General features: G+C 49.3%; 1 protein-coding gene across 2 annotated transcripts in view; it reads left to right on the top strand.

Annotated features, from left to right (window-relative positions):
* Positions 1-13,674, top strand: part of CPNE5 (copine 5) — a 96,034-nt gene that overhangs the window by 16,497 nt on the left and 65,863 nt on the right. For both annotated transcript variants that reach the window (XM_003789149.2, XM_023512854.1), the window contains exons 2-3: positions 2,637-2,677; positions 3,640-3,686. In XM_003789149.2, the coding sequence (XP_003789197.1) occupies positions 2,637-2,677; positions 3,640-3,686 (88 nt within the window). The remainder of the gene's footprint in view (positions 1-2,636; positions 2,678-3,639; positions 3,687-13,674) is intronic.

The raw sequence follows: 13,674 nt of genomic DNA, 5'->3' as shown, positions 1-13,674 counted from the left end.
GGCGCCGAGCCTCAGAATATGAGTTTTATATTATTTTTGTTAATTTTATAATGTTAAACTGTAATAATAGCAAATAATTGTTGAGAAGTGATTATTGAGAACTGCTTATCAAAGTTTGCATTGTTGTCAGGCCCTGCCCTGCCCTGTCCCCGCCCCCCTCGCCCCCCCCCATGTTGTCCCGCTTTACAAATGTTGAAATCTGGTCACCCTAAACTACAACCAAAAAATAGCCAGGTGTTCTGGCAGGTGCCTGTAGTTCCAGCTACTTCGGAGGCTAAGGCAAGAGAATTGCTTAAGCCCAAGAGTTTGAGGTTGCTGTGAGCCATGACACCATGGTACTCTACCCAGGGTGACAGCTTGAGACTCTGTCTCAAAAAAAAAAAAGTGTCATTGTCCATGTAGCCCCTCCTCCCTGCTTTTTGCCGTCATCACCCAGTATATCAGTTCATCCAATGCTCATTGCAGTGGACTGGGAGGTTTATCAGATGGTTTCCAAAGTAACAGCTGCTGGGAGCAGATCTGGTCTGGTAGAGGGGCTGGTGGGGGCTAGCATGACTAGGGAGTCCAGGAAAGCTACCTGGGGGAGGCTGACTTTGGGGAGAGGCCCCTGGATGTGGAGATGACTGCGGAAGGGAAGAAGATGAGATCTCCAGGAGCTGGATTTCTGCAGTCCGTCTGAAACCCCCTTTCTGGGGCGTTGCTGGGAATCTTCTCAGAGACTGAAGCTGGGTGACTTATGAACATGATCTGAGGCCTCCTCACACATCAAAGGACACCATGTGTTGGCACCAGGCTGCTGCATTTGTCTGTCAGTTGGTCCTCAGCTCCACCTCAGGGTGGGGGCACGGGCAGTGGAGGTGACTCTGCGGTCAAATTGCCCGACAGGCTGTCACTGCTGAAGGCTTTGGTGATGTGACTCAGGGTACGGCCTCCTTTGACCTTGCTGGCTCTACCATTGCTTGCTATAGGGCATGGCTGCTCCCTGCCCCGCCCTGAACCTCTGTTTCCTGTTCATCAAGGAAAGAGTGGAACATTATCCTGAGGGCTTCATCCAGCTCTGATGTCTGGAGTGTTGATTGTTTCTCCTCTTGGTGGCAAGAGGTTCAAGGGGCACAGGGCACCATGAGTGGGAGAGGGTTGTGGGATTGGAGGGGACGGTGACGAGACCGCTTGGGACTTCTGAGGGGAAGGTGGGACAAAGCTAAGCTGGTTGGGAAGAGAGTTAGGAGTTTAGGGCATTAAAGGTAGGGAGTCAGTAGCTGCGACAAGAAGGGCTCCTGGCAGCTCCTTTAGGTACAGGGAAGGGAACACTGAGCCAGCATGGGATGCCTTAATGAGCAGGTTTCCTGGTAGGCCCCTGGGGTGCAATTGCATGGGGACCTCTGGAAGACTATCCAGGGCAGGGCTGTCCCCTTGGAGGAGTGAGACAGCTGGGTGGTTATTCCCCTAGCTCTGCCCTTCTTTGGTTGGGTGCTACCCCTGGGAGCATGAACTTTCTGGCACTTGCAGTCAGCCTGCCAGAGAAAGCCCCCGGGAGGAAGCACATGCGGCAGGAAACCATGGTGTGTGCAGGAACTATGAAGGCTCGGAGACATGGGCAGGGCAGCTGCAGCCTTCAAGGCTGCTGCTACTGGCTCCATTGCACAGATGAAGGCTCAGAGAGGTGGAATCACTTCCCAGCCTGGGCCTGAGTTTCTGCCGGGCTGAGCTGCTTCCAAGTTGCTTCCTGATGGCATCAGAGCACTGTGGAATGAGAGATGCCAGATATGTAGGACATAAGCTACCTGCTGTCCCTAAGCCTTCACTTCCACATCTGTAAGATGGGACAATACCAACCTTGTACAGCATTGTGAAAATTGAGAGCTAATATTTGCAAATATTAGCACTCTGCCTAACCCATCTTGGGGGTCCAATGAATGGGAGCAGTTATTGCTCGGAGGCAGGGCAGGAGGGGCTTAGCCCCTGTTTAGAGACCTTTCTGTCTTCAAATGTCGTGTTAATCATCTTGATGCCAGTCAGATTGTCAGGGCCATGTGCTGGATCTGGCCTTGACCACAAAAGGACCCTGTTCAAATGGGTCTGCTTCCCCTGGGAGGTATAATTCATTAATCCATTAGCATAGATATGACCATTGAATAAACTGGCTGCAAGTAGAGTCTTGAGAGAATGGGAGACTGGGTGGATAAGTTTTGATTGCTTTATTTTATTTTATTTTATTTTATTTTTGAGAGATGGAGAAGTAATCAAAGGAGAGTTTCTAGAAAGGGCTAAAACATTAAGTAGTTTAGGATTTGAGAGTGACTGAAAATGAGCAGCTATGGGATCAAGGGCACCAGGGTGCCTACCGAGGGTGTGGCAACGGTGTGGGTGGGTAGGAGGGAGCCCCCTACACCTTAGAGAGGTGGAGCTGAAGAGCCTCCATTGTACAGATGGAGATGGCGGCACTCTGTACTTTGGACAGAGAGCCACCCAGTGCCTGGCTTATAGTGGAATTTAATAGAAGTTTGGGGAATGAGCCCCTTCCTGTTTTGCCTGAGGCCAGGCCAGAGGCAGCCTCTACTCTCAGTAACAGCCCAAATCTCCTGAGGTTGACTCCTGCCCTCCTTGCTAACCCTTTTTCTCTCCCCCTCTTTCAGGAACCTCTTGGACAAAGATATGTTTTCCAAGTCTGACCCATGTAAGTCCTGCTCTGACAATAAACACTAACAATAATAGCAACGGTATTGTGACTAATCACAGCCTGAGCACTTACTGAGCACTAATATGTGCCAGGTTCTCTGTTTCTAGAGTGGCAAGCACGTTTAATATTCACCAGCAGTGCCTGGAGAAACAGAACTGGGGTGTGACCCTTCCTGGTCTCAACACAGAGAGGGTTGGGAGGGGTTAGGGTGTCTGGGGCCAGAGGTTGCGGTCCCAAGGAAACCCATGCATTTAAGAGCTCTGATTGGGGGACACTATTATTAGAGGGACTTTACCCAGCAAATGCAGACAGTGTAACCTGGCTCTTTGTACCCTCAATGATTCCCCAACAATAAAAAAAAGCTCTGATTTGCTGTGGTCTGTGGGATGAGCACTCATTTTGGAGTCCAGGGTTCTAGCCTTCAGCAGTACTACCCAAGTATGTGACCTTGGACAGGTCTTTGGCCTCCTCTGAGCCCCAGTTTCCCCATCAGTAAAGTGGGGCTGATGATAACAATAGGCCTCATGAGATTGCTTTCGGCTGTAAAGGGACAATGCGGATTTCCTATGCTGTCCCCGTCACATCCCTGCCATCCTATCCTCCATCATGCCCACCTGTCTATCTGACTCACACCTTAGACTCTTGCTCTGGCCTAGAAGCAAATGGCCTTGAACCTCTTCCCAAAGGTTGTCCTTCCAGACATGTGCTTGTCTCTAAGCCTGCTATTCTCAATTAATGCATCTAGAACTCTCAAGGGCCAGGTTTGGGGTCAGACTAATAGACCCACTCATCAAGACTGCAGCCACCTCAGGAGACACCTTCCACACCTCCCCAGCCCCAACAGTGTGACCCAGGCTGGAGTCTCTGAGGCGCCTGTCCATCCAGGACCCTCCCTATCTGGGTCCTCTACTTTCTTCCTGGCTTGGGGTATTAACCCATTTTTTCTCCTTTCCTCCCAGTGTGCGTCATGTATACTCAAGGGATGGAGAATAAGCAGTGGCGGGAGGTAGGTACAGCCCCTTTCCCAGCCCAGAAACACCAGTCTGCCCCTGATTGTCTACCTGTCCATCTGTCTGTCTGTCTCTCACTCTGGAGCCAGCCCCTGCCAGTATTTCTAACTTCAGCAACCCCCTGAAGGCTACCAAGATGTGGAAAGGGTAGATATTGTCCCTGGTGTTGCAGGAAAAGAATGAAGGTGGAAGGGATGGTATCCCCCCTCAGGGACCCTGAATCTGAGAGAGAGACAAGGCCATATCCCTGGGGAGCCCCAGTCTGAGGGAGGCAAAGCCATATCCCTGGAGAACCCCAGTAAGGATAAAACACAGCCCTATTCAGCCCATCTCGGGGGACACAGAGGGAGCCCAGGGCTGTTAAGACCTCCTCATCTGGTGTAGGTCCATGTTCAATCCACAGCAACTTCCTTCACATGATTTCTGAGTAATGTGAACATGGCTTCATTTAGGGGATTTCCCTGCTCAGGAACTATCAAGGACTCCCCCTTTGCTTTGAATTAAGCCCCAACTCCTTAGCCTGGCTTCAAGACCCCCATATCCCAGCATGGCCCACTTTTCCAGCCCTGTCTCATTCCTCTTGTCTCTACTCCCACTCCAGGTGCCTTTTGTTTTGGGGGATAGAGAGTATGAGGAAGGGCAGACTTAAAGGGCCCACTCCCAAGCTCAGTGGGTAGGACGCCGGCCCCATATACCAAGGGTGGGGGGTTCAAACCCTGCCCCCGCCAAAGTGCAACAAAAAAATAGCTGGGCATTGTGACGGGCACCTGTAGTCCCAGCTACCGGGAGGCTGAGGCAAGAGAATAGCTTAAGCCCAAGAATTTGAGGCTGCTGTGAGCTGTAATGCCACAGCACTCTACTGAGGGTGAAAAAAAAAATTGCCTAGTCCCAAGAGTCACAGAGCCATTTGTAGGTAAAGGGGGTCTCCTAGGGTGGATGGTCTCCCCGCCCTGCAGCCAGAGGGATCTTGTGAAAACCAAAGTCAAATTCTGTCCATCCTCTGCTCAGAGCCCTAAGTAGCTCCCATTTTGCAAAACCATAGTCCCTCTGATGCTCTCCTGGGCTCCATCTAATGAGACTTCCTTTCCTTGCTGTCATTCTAGCCTCAGGGCTTTTTTGCTGGTTATTCCTTCTAACTGGAATATTGTTTTCCCACGTGTCCATGTGACTCCTCCATGCTGTCAGGAGATTTTGACGCGGATGTCACCCTGTGGAGGCCTCCCCGACCACCCAATCTAACGTTCCAACCTCTCCAGGTCTTCTTCCTCCCCTTCCCTACTTTTTATTTTCTCTTATCAACTTTTCACCATCTATCATGCTCTGGTTTATTTACTCATACTGTTTGTCCGGTGTCAGCTCCACAGGACATGAAAAGAGATTTTCATCTGCTTTTTACTGCTACATTCTGAGCACTGAGTACAGTGCCCAGCACACAGAAGGTGCTTAATAACTGGCTAAAGGGAGCTGGGCCTACAGAGACTGACAAGGATGCGGTAGATGCTGTTGCACTCGCACCTCTGCCTCTTGCCTCCCTGGCTGAGCTCCCTTGGGACAGTTTTCTGGTCCCATGAGGAAAATGGGACGCTGCCTTGGGATAAGGGGTCCTGGTAGTCCCTGGCTCCTGTTTGAATGACAAAAGGAGCTGTATCCTTTCTTTTGGAGAAGAGGGTCTAGCTGAACAAAGACCAGGTAGAAGTCTCGAGGGAGGATTGTTGTTTCCTTCCCCGGCAGGGACGTGGGGTAAGCACACTGGGTGTCAGAGCTGAAGCTGCTTTCCTGTGGCCTTCAGAGCTGCCTGAGCTGCCTGGACATTGAACTTGGGCCTGGTGATCAGAAAAGGTACAAGAACGAGGTCAGAAGGGGTTTGCTGGAGACTGTGCCCCTATTGGCCATGGCAGCCACACCCTGTGCCTGTCTCCACCCACACTGAGAGGGAAGCCGTGGGCCCCAGATGGGGACCTGTGCGGGGTCTCCACCGAGAGAGGGAGGCCCCAGTGGCTAATAGGATGGAGGCAGCTGTCAAGAGCAAAAGGACACAGGCCTGTGCCCAGGGTCCAGGGAAAGGGAAGGAAGGATGACGATGCACAAAATGACCAATGGTGGGAGCCCATGGTGCTGGCGGGGGCTCCCAGATGACATGAGAATAGCCAGTAACCCATCAGTAACTCAGAGTTCATTAACAAACCTCTTTTCCATGTGGTGGGACATCCCCTGCCCTGCTCCAACCCCACCTCCCCTGACTTGGTGGGACTAACAAGCTGAAGGGGGGTTATTTCATCCATAAAACACGTGAGAAACATTTCCACGGGGGCTCGATGAAAGTTTACTTTTTCACCCTCTCCGAGATTCTAAAACAATTAACGCATAAACCAGATTGCTAGGGGAACGTTTAGCCTACTTAAGTGAACTAATTACTTTTGAGGCCTTTTGGCTGCGCTTCATAGAAACCAGGAATGTGCGGATGTCTTAGTGATTCATTAAGGGAAGTCTGGAAGGGCCTCTTCAGAAGGGCACTGCTTGGCGAGCCGTTTGATTACATTCTATCATTGAGGCTTGTCTCCATTTGGTTCAGGGCCCCTGATTGTGCAGGCTGCATCTTGTTACTGCTGGTACCTGCAGGGTAGAGGGGAGGGAAGATGGTGGACTGGATGTGAACACTCCTGGGCTTGGCTCCTGGCTCTAGCATCCCTGGAGGTGGGGCCTACAGCAAGTTCCTTCACCTCTCTGTAGCTGTTTCCACATCTGTCATCTGGGGGTTACTCCTAATTTATAGACCTGTGGTGAGGGAGAAACAAGATAATGGAGACAAAGTGCCTGGGAGCAATGAATGCTCAGTGGATATCATTCAGTATAGGGCATCATCCAAGGTTTGGGGCCTTACTGGTCACTCCCCCATTTCAGTCAGTATTTGCAATGGTGAGCGTTTATGAAGTGCCTGGCTGGAGAATAAGGAGAGATAGTCAGAGGAACAGAGATTCACCAAAACCCGGGAAGGGTAGATGCATGTGTGAAATCAATCCTTACAGGAAATAGTAAGAAGGGTGGAATAAAATGGGAGTTTAAGAAAGGGAGAGTTATAGCCAGAAGGCCACATTCAGCTAAAGCGTTGTGACAGGTCATTTGGATTTTTTAAATGGAGTTTGGATCTAAACGCAAGCCATCTGCCTAAGGGTCACATGACAGGGCAGAGGGTCGGGGTCAGAAGGAACTTTAGGGATCATCTGACTCAGCCTCTTTTTGTTCTACAGAGAAGGCAGGATCGGCCTCAGGCTACAGAATCAGGGTGCTAGACCCCAGGATGATAGGGGTGTCTTCCAGGAGGAACTGAGTCAAATTGGGTTTAGGTGAAGCTTAAAGACAGAGCACAGGGGGCCTGGGAGCAAGAGTGGTGGCAGAGAGGGAGCAAGCAAGACAGCCTAGATCCTGCATTGTTGGGGGATATAATAAAGGGGTGAGTGGAGTTTAAGGAAATTGGTGAGGAATGTTGAATTACATGTAGTAATAGTGGGAAGCCATTATTACTCTAGGCCTGGAGAGGTAAGGGAGGGAGAGGATTTCTGGAGCCCCAGGGGGGGCTTCTAGATAAAAGCAGGGGACTAAGTGGAGGGACACAGCCAACCCAGGCAACTTTACCAGGAGTAAAGAGATCCCACCCTCTGATCTCCTGCAACTGCCTCCCATTGGTGGAACCTCACTAGAAGACCTGTGGCCAGGGAACAGTGATGCCGTCCACTTAGGTCAGCCTCCCTGGGCATAGAGCAGTGTGGACAAGGTTGGGAGCGGAACCAGAGGGGCAAATGGAGACTTTCCCACACAGACAGCGAACAGATGAGCATGGCTGGCTTTTAGAGTTTGAGGCTGGCCAGATATAGAAAGAGCAGGCAGAAGGGAGTTCATGGATGTCAGGCTAAGGACAGCTGGCATCACAGGATCCTTAGAGATCATGAGACTGACCCTGTTTATGAGAGGTGATCAGGACCCATGCCCGGACTCTAGGAGTGAAAGTGACAGAGCTACTTCTGGAGAAGGGAAGATGCATTGAAACATACTGGGGATGGGAGGGAGAAGCCCTACTTCCTTGCTTGATTCTCTATGTGACCCACAGAGGAAAATATCAGGATTGGAGAATTTAAAGAAAAATCCCAGCTGGTCAGAAGGCTGAGGCAGGAGGATCTCTTGAGGTTAGAAGTCTGAGACCAGCTTGTGCAACATAATAAGACCCTATCTCTAAAAAAGGAAGGAGGGAGGCAAAGAAGGAAGTAAGGAAGAGAAGGAGGGAGGGAGGAAGGAAGGAGAGAAGAAGGGAAAGAAGATAGGCGGAGATCAGTGTCTAGGGAGCTACCTCGGGAAGGAAGACTGCCCTTGCAAATAAAAAGCCAAATCCCACCACCCCACCTACTAGTTTCTCCCTTTGCAAGTAAATCACCTCTTTGGTACCAGAATCTTGGCTGAGAGATAATAATCCCATGATCGGAGGAGTCAAGTGCAGGCACAGCAGTTTCTCCAGACATGAATTTGCACCAGGCTGCAGATGAGCTGATCCCAGAAGGATGAAAGCTGCTCCGTGGCCCCTGGCTGCCGGGCTTCAGCTGGTTTTAACTGTTTAGGTCATTCTTATGCCTTCTGAGAAAGCTCCATCTTCCCAGCACCTAAATCTGTCACCACATCTTATGAAAATTGACTCAAGATGTAATTTTAGCCCAGAAAATCGAGCACTATTTGCATCAGTGCCTTCCAGGGCCTCTGCATGTCCTGAGGAAGGCAGGAGGGCGAGGTGGGAAGTGTCCCAGAAACCCGGTAGCTGGGAAGGGGGACATGATAAGGAGCCCCTCCTGGTACCCATGTGAAAAGGGGGGCAGTGATTCCTGCCCCTGCTTACCTTGCAGGTGGTTGTCCTGGCTGAGGGCCCCTTGGAAGGGAGGAGATGGAAATCACAGACTGTTAGGGTGTCTGCCGAGTGCCCCACACCACCTGCAACACATGTGGCCACAGCCACCACGCCCACACGTCCCTGCCAGAGCGCTCAGCCTATTTTTGAGCAACCTCAGCCTGTTTAACATTTTACCACCATCTGGGAGTGATGGTTCATCTCTAAGTATTTGGAATGATCTTCTTTGGGGCAACTTGATATGTGTTTCCATGTAACCTGGATTCAATGAATATGTGTTGGATGCTGTCTTTGTTTAGGCTGCTGTAACAAAAACAACATAAACTAGATGAAATAAGATGATAAACAGAAGAAATTTATTTCGCATAGTTCTGGAGGTTTGGAAATCTAATATCAAGGAGCCAGCAGATTCCATGTCTAGTGAGATTCTATTCCTTCTGGCTGTGTCTTCACATGGTGGGAGGGATGAACAATCTCCCTTGGGCCTCTTTTTTAAGTGCACTTACCTCATTCAGATGGCTTTGCTCCGGGGACCTAATCACCTCCCAAGGCCCCACCTCAAATACCATTGCCTGGGGGATTAAGGTTCCAACATATGAATTTTGGAGGGACACAAACGTTCAGGCCCTAGCAAGCACCTGCTGTGTGCCAGGGGCTGAATGCTGGGGATATGAAGGAAGGCCGAACACTGTCTATAACCAGAGGAGCTCACTTTCAGTTCAGGGAGGTAATAATAACAGTAACAGCAATAATAATGATAATAGCAAAGACTTACAAATGCTTATAGAGTGCCCTGCCCTGAAATGTTGTAAGCATTTTATTTGCAATAACTCATTTAATTTTCATAGCAATCCTATGAAGAAGGGCCAATAACTAACTATTGGCCACATTTCACAGAGGAGAAAACTGAGGCTTTTAAAATTGTTGTTTTCTGTCCCTTTGCCAACCTGAGCACTCTCCCTGGATCAGGGGTCAATGTTCTTCTTCTTCTTTTTTTTTTTTTTTTTTTTTTTGAGACAGAGCCGAAAGCTATCACCCTGGGTAGAGTGCTGTAGTGTCACAGCTCACAGCAACCTCCAACTCCTGAGCTTAAGCAATTCTCTTGCCTCAGCCTCCCAAGTAGCTGGGACTACAGGCGCCCACCACAACACCCGCCTATTTTTTAAAGTTGTAGCTGTCATTGTTTGGCAGGCCCAGGCCGGATTCGAACCTGCCAGCTCTGGTGTATATGGCTGGCGCCTTAGCCGCTTGAGCTACAGGCGCCACCTGTCAATGTTCTTAAAGTGTGTGTCCTGCACCATTCCCTTTTCCAGTCCAGAGCTTCATGGGCTGGCTGCCTTGAACTAGACGATCACACTCTTCCCTCTGGTCTGCACATCCTGTGTGTCTGCTTCTGAGGATTATACATCTACCAATGCTATCTAGGATTCCACTGACCTCTTGGCAGGTGTTTTTTACCTAACTCATATTGAGTTTGGGAATTTCTGTGTCTTTTTCCACGAGTTGCTGTCAAAACAGGATTCCCCCAACTCAGACTTGACAATGAGTTTTTTAACCCAAATGTGATCTTACATTTATTCTCATTATGTGTCATTTGTTGGATTCAGTCTGTTGTTACGGTTTATGAAGATCATATTGAACTATAATTGTGCATTCAGCATCTTTTTTTTTTCTTTTTCTTGAGACAGAGTCTTACTCTGTTGCCTTGCTCAACTCTTAGGCTTGAGCAATCCTCTTGCCTCAGCCTCCCAAGTAGCTGGGACTACAGGTGATTGCCACCACACCCAGCCAGTTTTTCATTTTTAGTAGAGATGGAGTCTCACTCTTGCTCAGGCTGGTCTCAAACCCCTGAGCTCAAGGAATCCACCCACCTTGGCCTCCCAGAGAGCCACTTGCTCCCAGCCTACATTTAGCATCTTGATTCTGCCTCCTGGTCCTGGGTCAGCTGCAGTTGTCATCCACACAGGTGACAGAAGTAAAATGTGATGGAGTGCTATGGTCCTTCACTAGAGATTGTTTCTCAGATTGACCTGAGTTCTTTAGTAAACAACCCATCCCATAAATCTCCATCTGGTCTCCAAGGACATTATCAATAACAGTCAAATGCCCTATTAGGTGAGGCTCTATATTTACTGTCCAAAACCTTGGATTCCAATTCGACCTCTGATATTTACTTTCTGTGTAACCTGGGTAAGGAATTTATCTTTCTGAGTCTCAGCTTGTAAAATGGGGGAGACCTTCTTGGGAGGACTAACTAGGGTAATCCTTGTGAAAATGCCTGGAGATATCAACTGCGATCGGCCGTTGTCCAGCTTAGGCATCTGGGTGCTCTATTACAGTGGGAATGGCTACCCTTGGAGACCTTGTGAACTAAACCAACCCTGGTGACACTGGAGTTGAGTCCTAAGTGGTGCCATTTATACATCTGGCAGAAGGGTGATCCAAGTGGAGGGAACAGTAAGTGTAAGACCCTGCGATGTGAACAGGGTTGCTGCATTTAAGGGACAAAAAGAAGGCCGGTGTAGCTGGAGTGATGTGAATGATGATACGGTCGCAGAAGGGGAAGATCCTGTGGGGCTTGTAGGCCATGTAAACAGTTTAGATGCTGATCTTAGTGTGATAGGAAGCTATTTGAGGGTTCTGAGCAGAGGAGCAATGCAGCCTGGCTAATGTTTCAGAAAGCGCTCTGGTCACTGTGTGCAGATTGGGCTGCAGGAGAAAGGGCAGAAAGAGGAAGACAATTTGCAATCTTGTGGCGGTCTTGGAATGAGATCATGGTGGGCGAGGACGTGGGGTTCCATTTCGTCCACCACCAAAAGTTCAAATCTGAAATGAAATGATCCTCTGCCTACCAGGCCATGAGCCCCATTTGGGATTCCTGGTAACGTACACATGACCTGGCCCAATCATGCGACATAGATCTTCATTGAGAGATTTGCCAGAACGAGTGGATCATTATTATTGCCAAAGCATAAAACAGGAGGCAGGACTCTCTAAGAGGTGGGCTTCAAGACAGGCTTGGAGCTTTCTGGACTCTTCCCTTTTTATAGGAAGGCGTCTGCCTCTGTGATTGTTTTTGAGGATTATACGTCTACCACCACTATCTGGTATTCCACTGACTTTTTGGCAGGGTTTTTTACTTAATTCAAATTGAGTTTGGGGACTTCTGTGTCTTTCTCCATGAGTTGCTGTCCAAACGGGATCGCCTCTGTAAAGAGAAGTCCCTCCTGAGCCTTCAGGTCCCTTGGGAGGCCCTTAGTGCTCTTCACTCTTATCAGGCAGCTGAATTTTCAGGACTCTGAATCCCTGTCATCAGGAGTAGGCAGTCCAGGACCAAAGCTTTGCTTTGGGGACCAGGGAGGTCCATGGGCACCGACTCACAGTCTTAAGGTTAGGACTTTAAAACCTGCTCTGTCACAGTAAGACACTGTCACAGATGTCCCTTCAAATCCTGACTTTGTCACTTCCCTTAACCTCTTTGAGCCTTAGTTTTTTAAATCGTTAAATGGGATCTTGATGCCTGCTCATTGGGCTGTGCTGGGGACAAAATGACAGCATCACTTACCACAATGCCTGCCAGAGCTCAGTACTTGTAAATATTATTATCGTGCAGTACCATCAGACAAGCTGTGAAGAGGCTCTGTCACTTTCCTGTTGCTTTTTAAATGAGAGGGTGACTGGCATTCCTACTACCCTGTACAGTCTCTATGTCAGCAGCACCCCCAGGACCCCCTTAGTCCTCTCCACACCCAGATTAGGAAGCAGAGGCACAGAGAGGTCCTGGCTTCGCCCAGCAACTCATCCAGACAGCAGCAGAGCTAAGATGTTAGTGTGGTTTTCTGAGTCCGGATCCTTGGTCCTCCCATCTGCCCAGGCCACTAATTTTCAAAGTGCACGTTTCTATCCCCTGATGGTGGTACTTAAGGGACCAACCATGAATGTATGAGTGACCCTTGCCTCCCCTTCCTCCTTCAAGCAGAGATGTCCATTATTTCTATGTAATATATTAGATATGACTCTAAGGTTTCATTTGAAGGAAGTGTTTGCTTTTCCAATAAACCCCAAGGTTCTAGGCCAGGTCCCTTGGTGGCTGATAAATGTATTTACTCTTTGGTGGTAGCATCCAGGTGCACTTTTAGTTGTGGCTGGAGCTGTTGAGAGCATGGGCTCCAAAGTTAAGTCCAAAAATGGACCCACCACCTGCCCAGCTGGGGGATCTTGGGCAAGTGCGCAGGCTCACAAGCCTGCTGTGAGGATGAAGTGAGCTGATTCATGTAAAGTGCCCGGCATGCAGAAAAAGCTTTTGTAAGATGCCCAAAGTAAGAAAACAGTGCTTTAACTGGAGGAAGGAATCACTGACAGTGTCATGTCAGACATTGTGATGCCATTTGGTAGGAGCTATAGATATTTTGGGGTGAGCTGGGAGATAGGTGGTCCTGGGGCCAGGTGAGATGGGGATGCTTGGCTGCCCTTAGGGAGGGGCTTGTCAGGCTCCTCCCCTCTTCTACAGCCAGACCCAGGGCTGGGGCGCTTGAGTGGGAATAGGGTGGTAGAGAGCATTTTGCTGGCAGCTTGGCAGGCAGGCTTGTTGGTAAAAGAGCCATTCCCCCAGGAAATGGGGTGACTTAACATTATCTGGAACAATGGCTAACAAGGAACTAAGTTTTTGGCAGGAAGTCTTTTATTGTAGGCTTACTAAAATTTCATAGCCTGCTGCTGACTTCTGGAGCTAATAGGGAGGACTTTAGAGCCTGCCCCTCCCACGCCCTCCTCCATTGTGCCCTTCCTCACCTAAGAGGCCTTAATAAAACAGGAAACAAGGCTCGGCGCCTATAGCACAGCAGCTAGGGTGCCAACCACATACACCGGAGCTGGCAGGTTCAAATCCAGCCCTTGCCAAACAAGAATAACAATTACATCCAAAAAATAGCCGGGTGTTGTGGTGGGTGCCTGTAGTCCCAGCTACTTGGAAAGCTGAGGCAAGAGAATCACTTAAGCCCAAGAGTTTGAGGCTGCTGTGAGCTATAATGCCATGACACTCTATCCAAGGTGATGGCTTGAGACTTTGTCTCAAAAAAAAAAAAAAAAGGCTCGGC

This window comes from Otolemur garnettii, unplaced genomic scaffold (genome assembly GCF_000181295.1).
Source record: "Otolemur garnettii isolate 467f Iridium unplaced genomic scaffold, OtoGar3 scaffold00031, whole genome shotgun sequence".
NCBI classification, from domain to species: domain Eukaryota; kingdom Metazoa; phylum Chordata; class Mammalia; order Primates; family Galagidae; genus Otolemur; species Otolemur garnettii.
The sequence above is the reverse complement of the archived record's forward strand: the minus strand, read 5'-3'. Positions and strand labels throughout refer to the sequence as shown.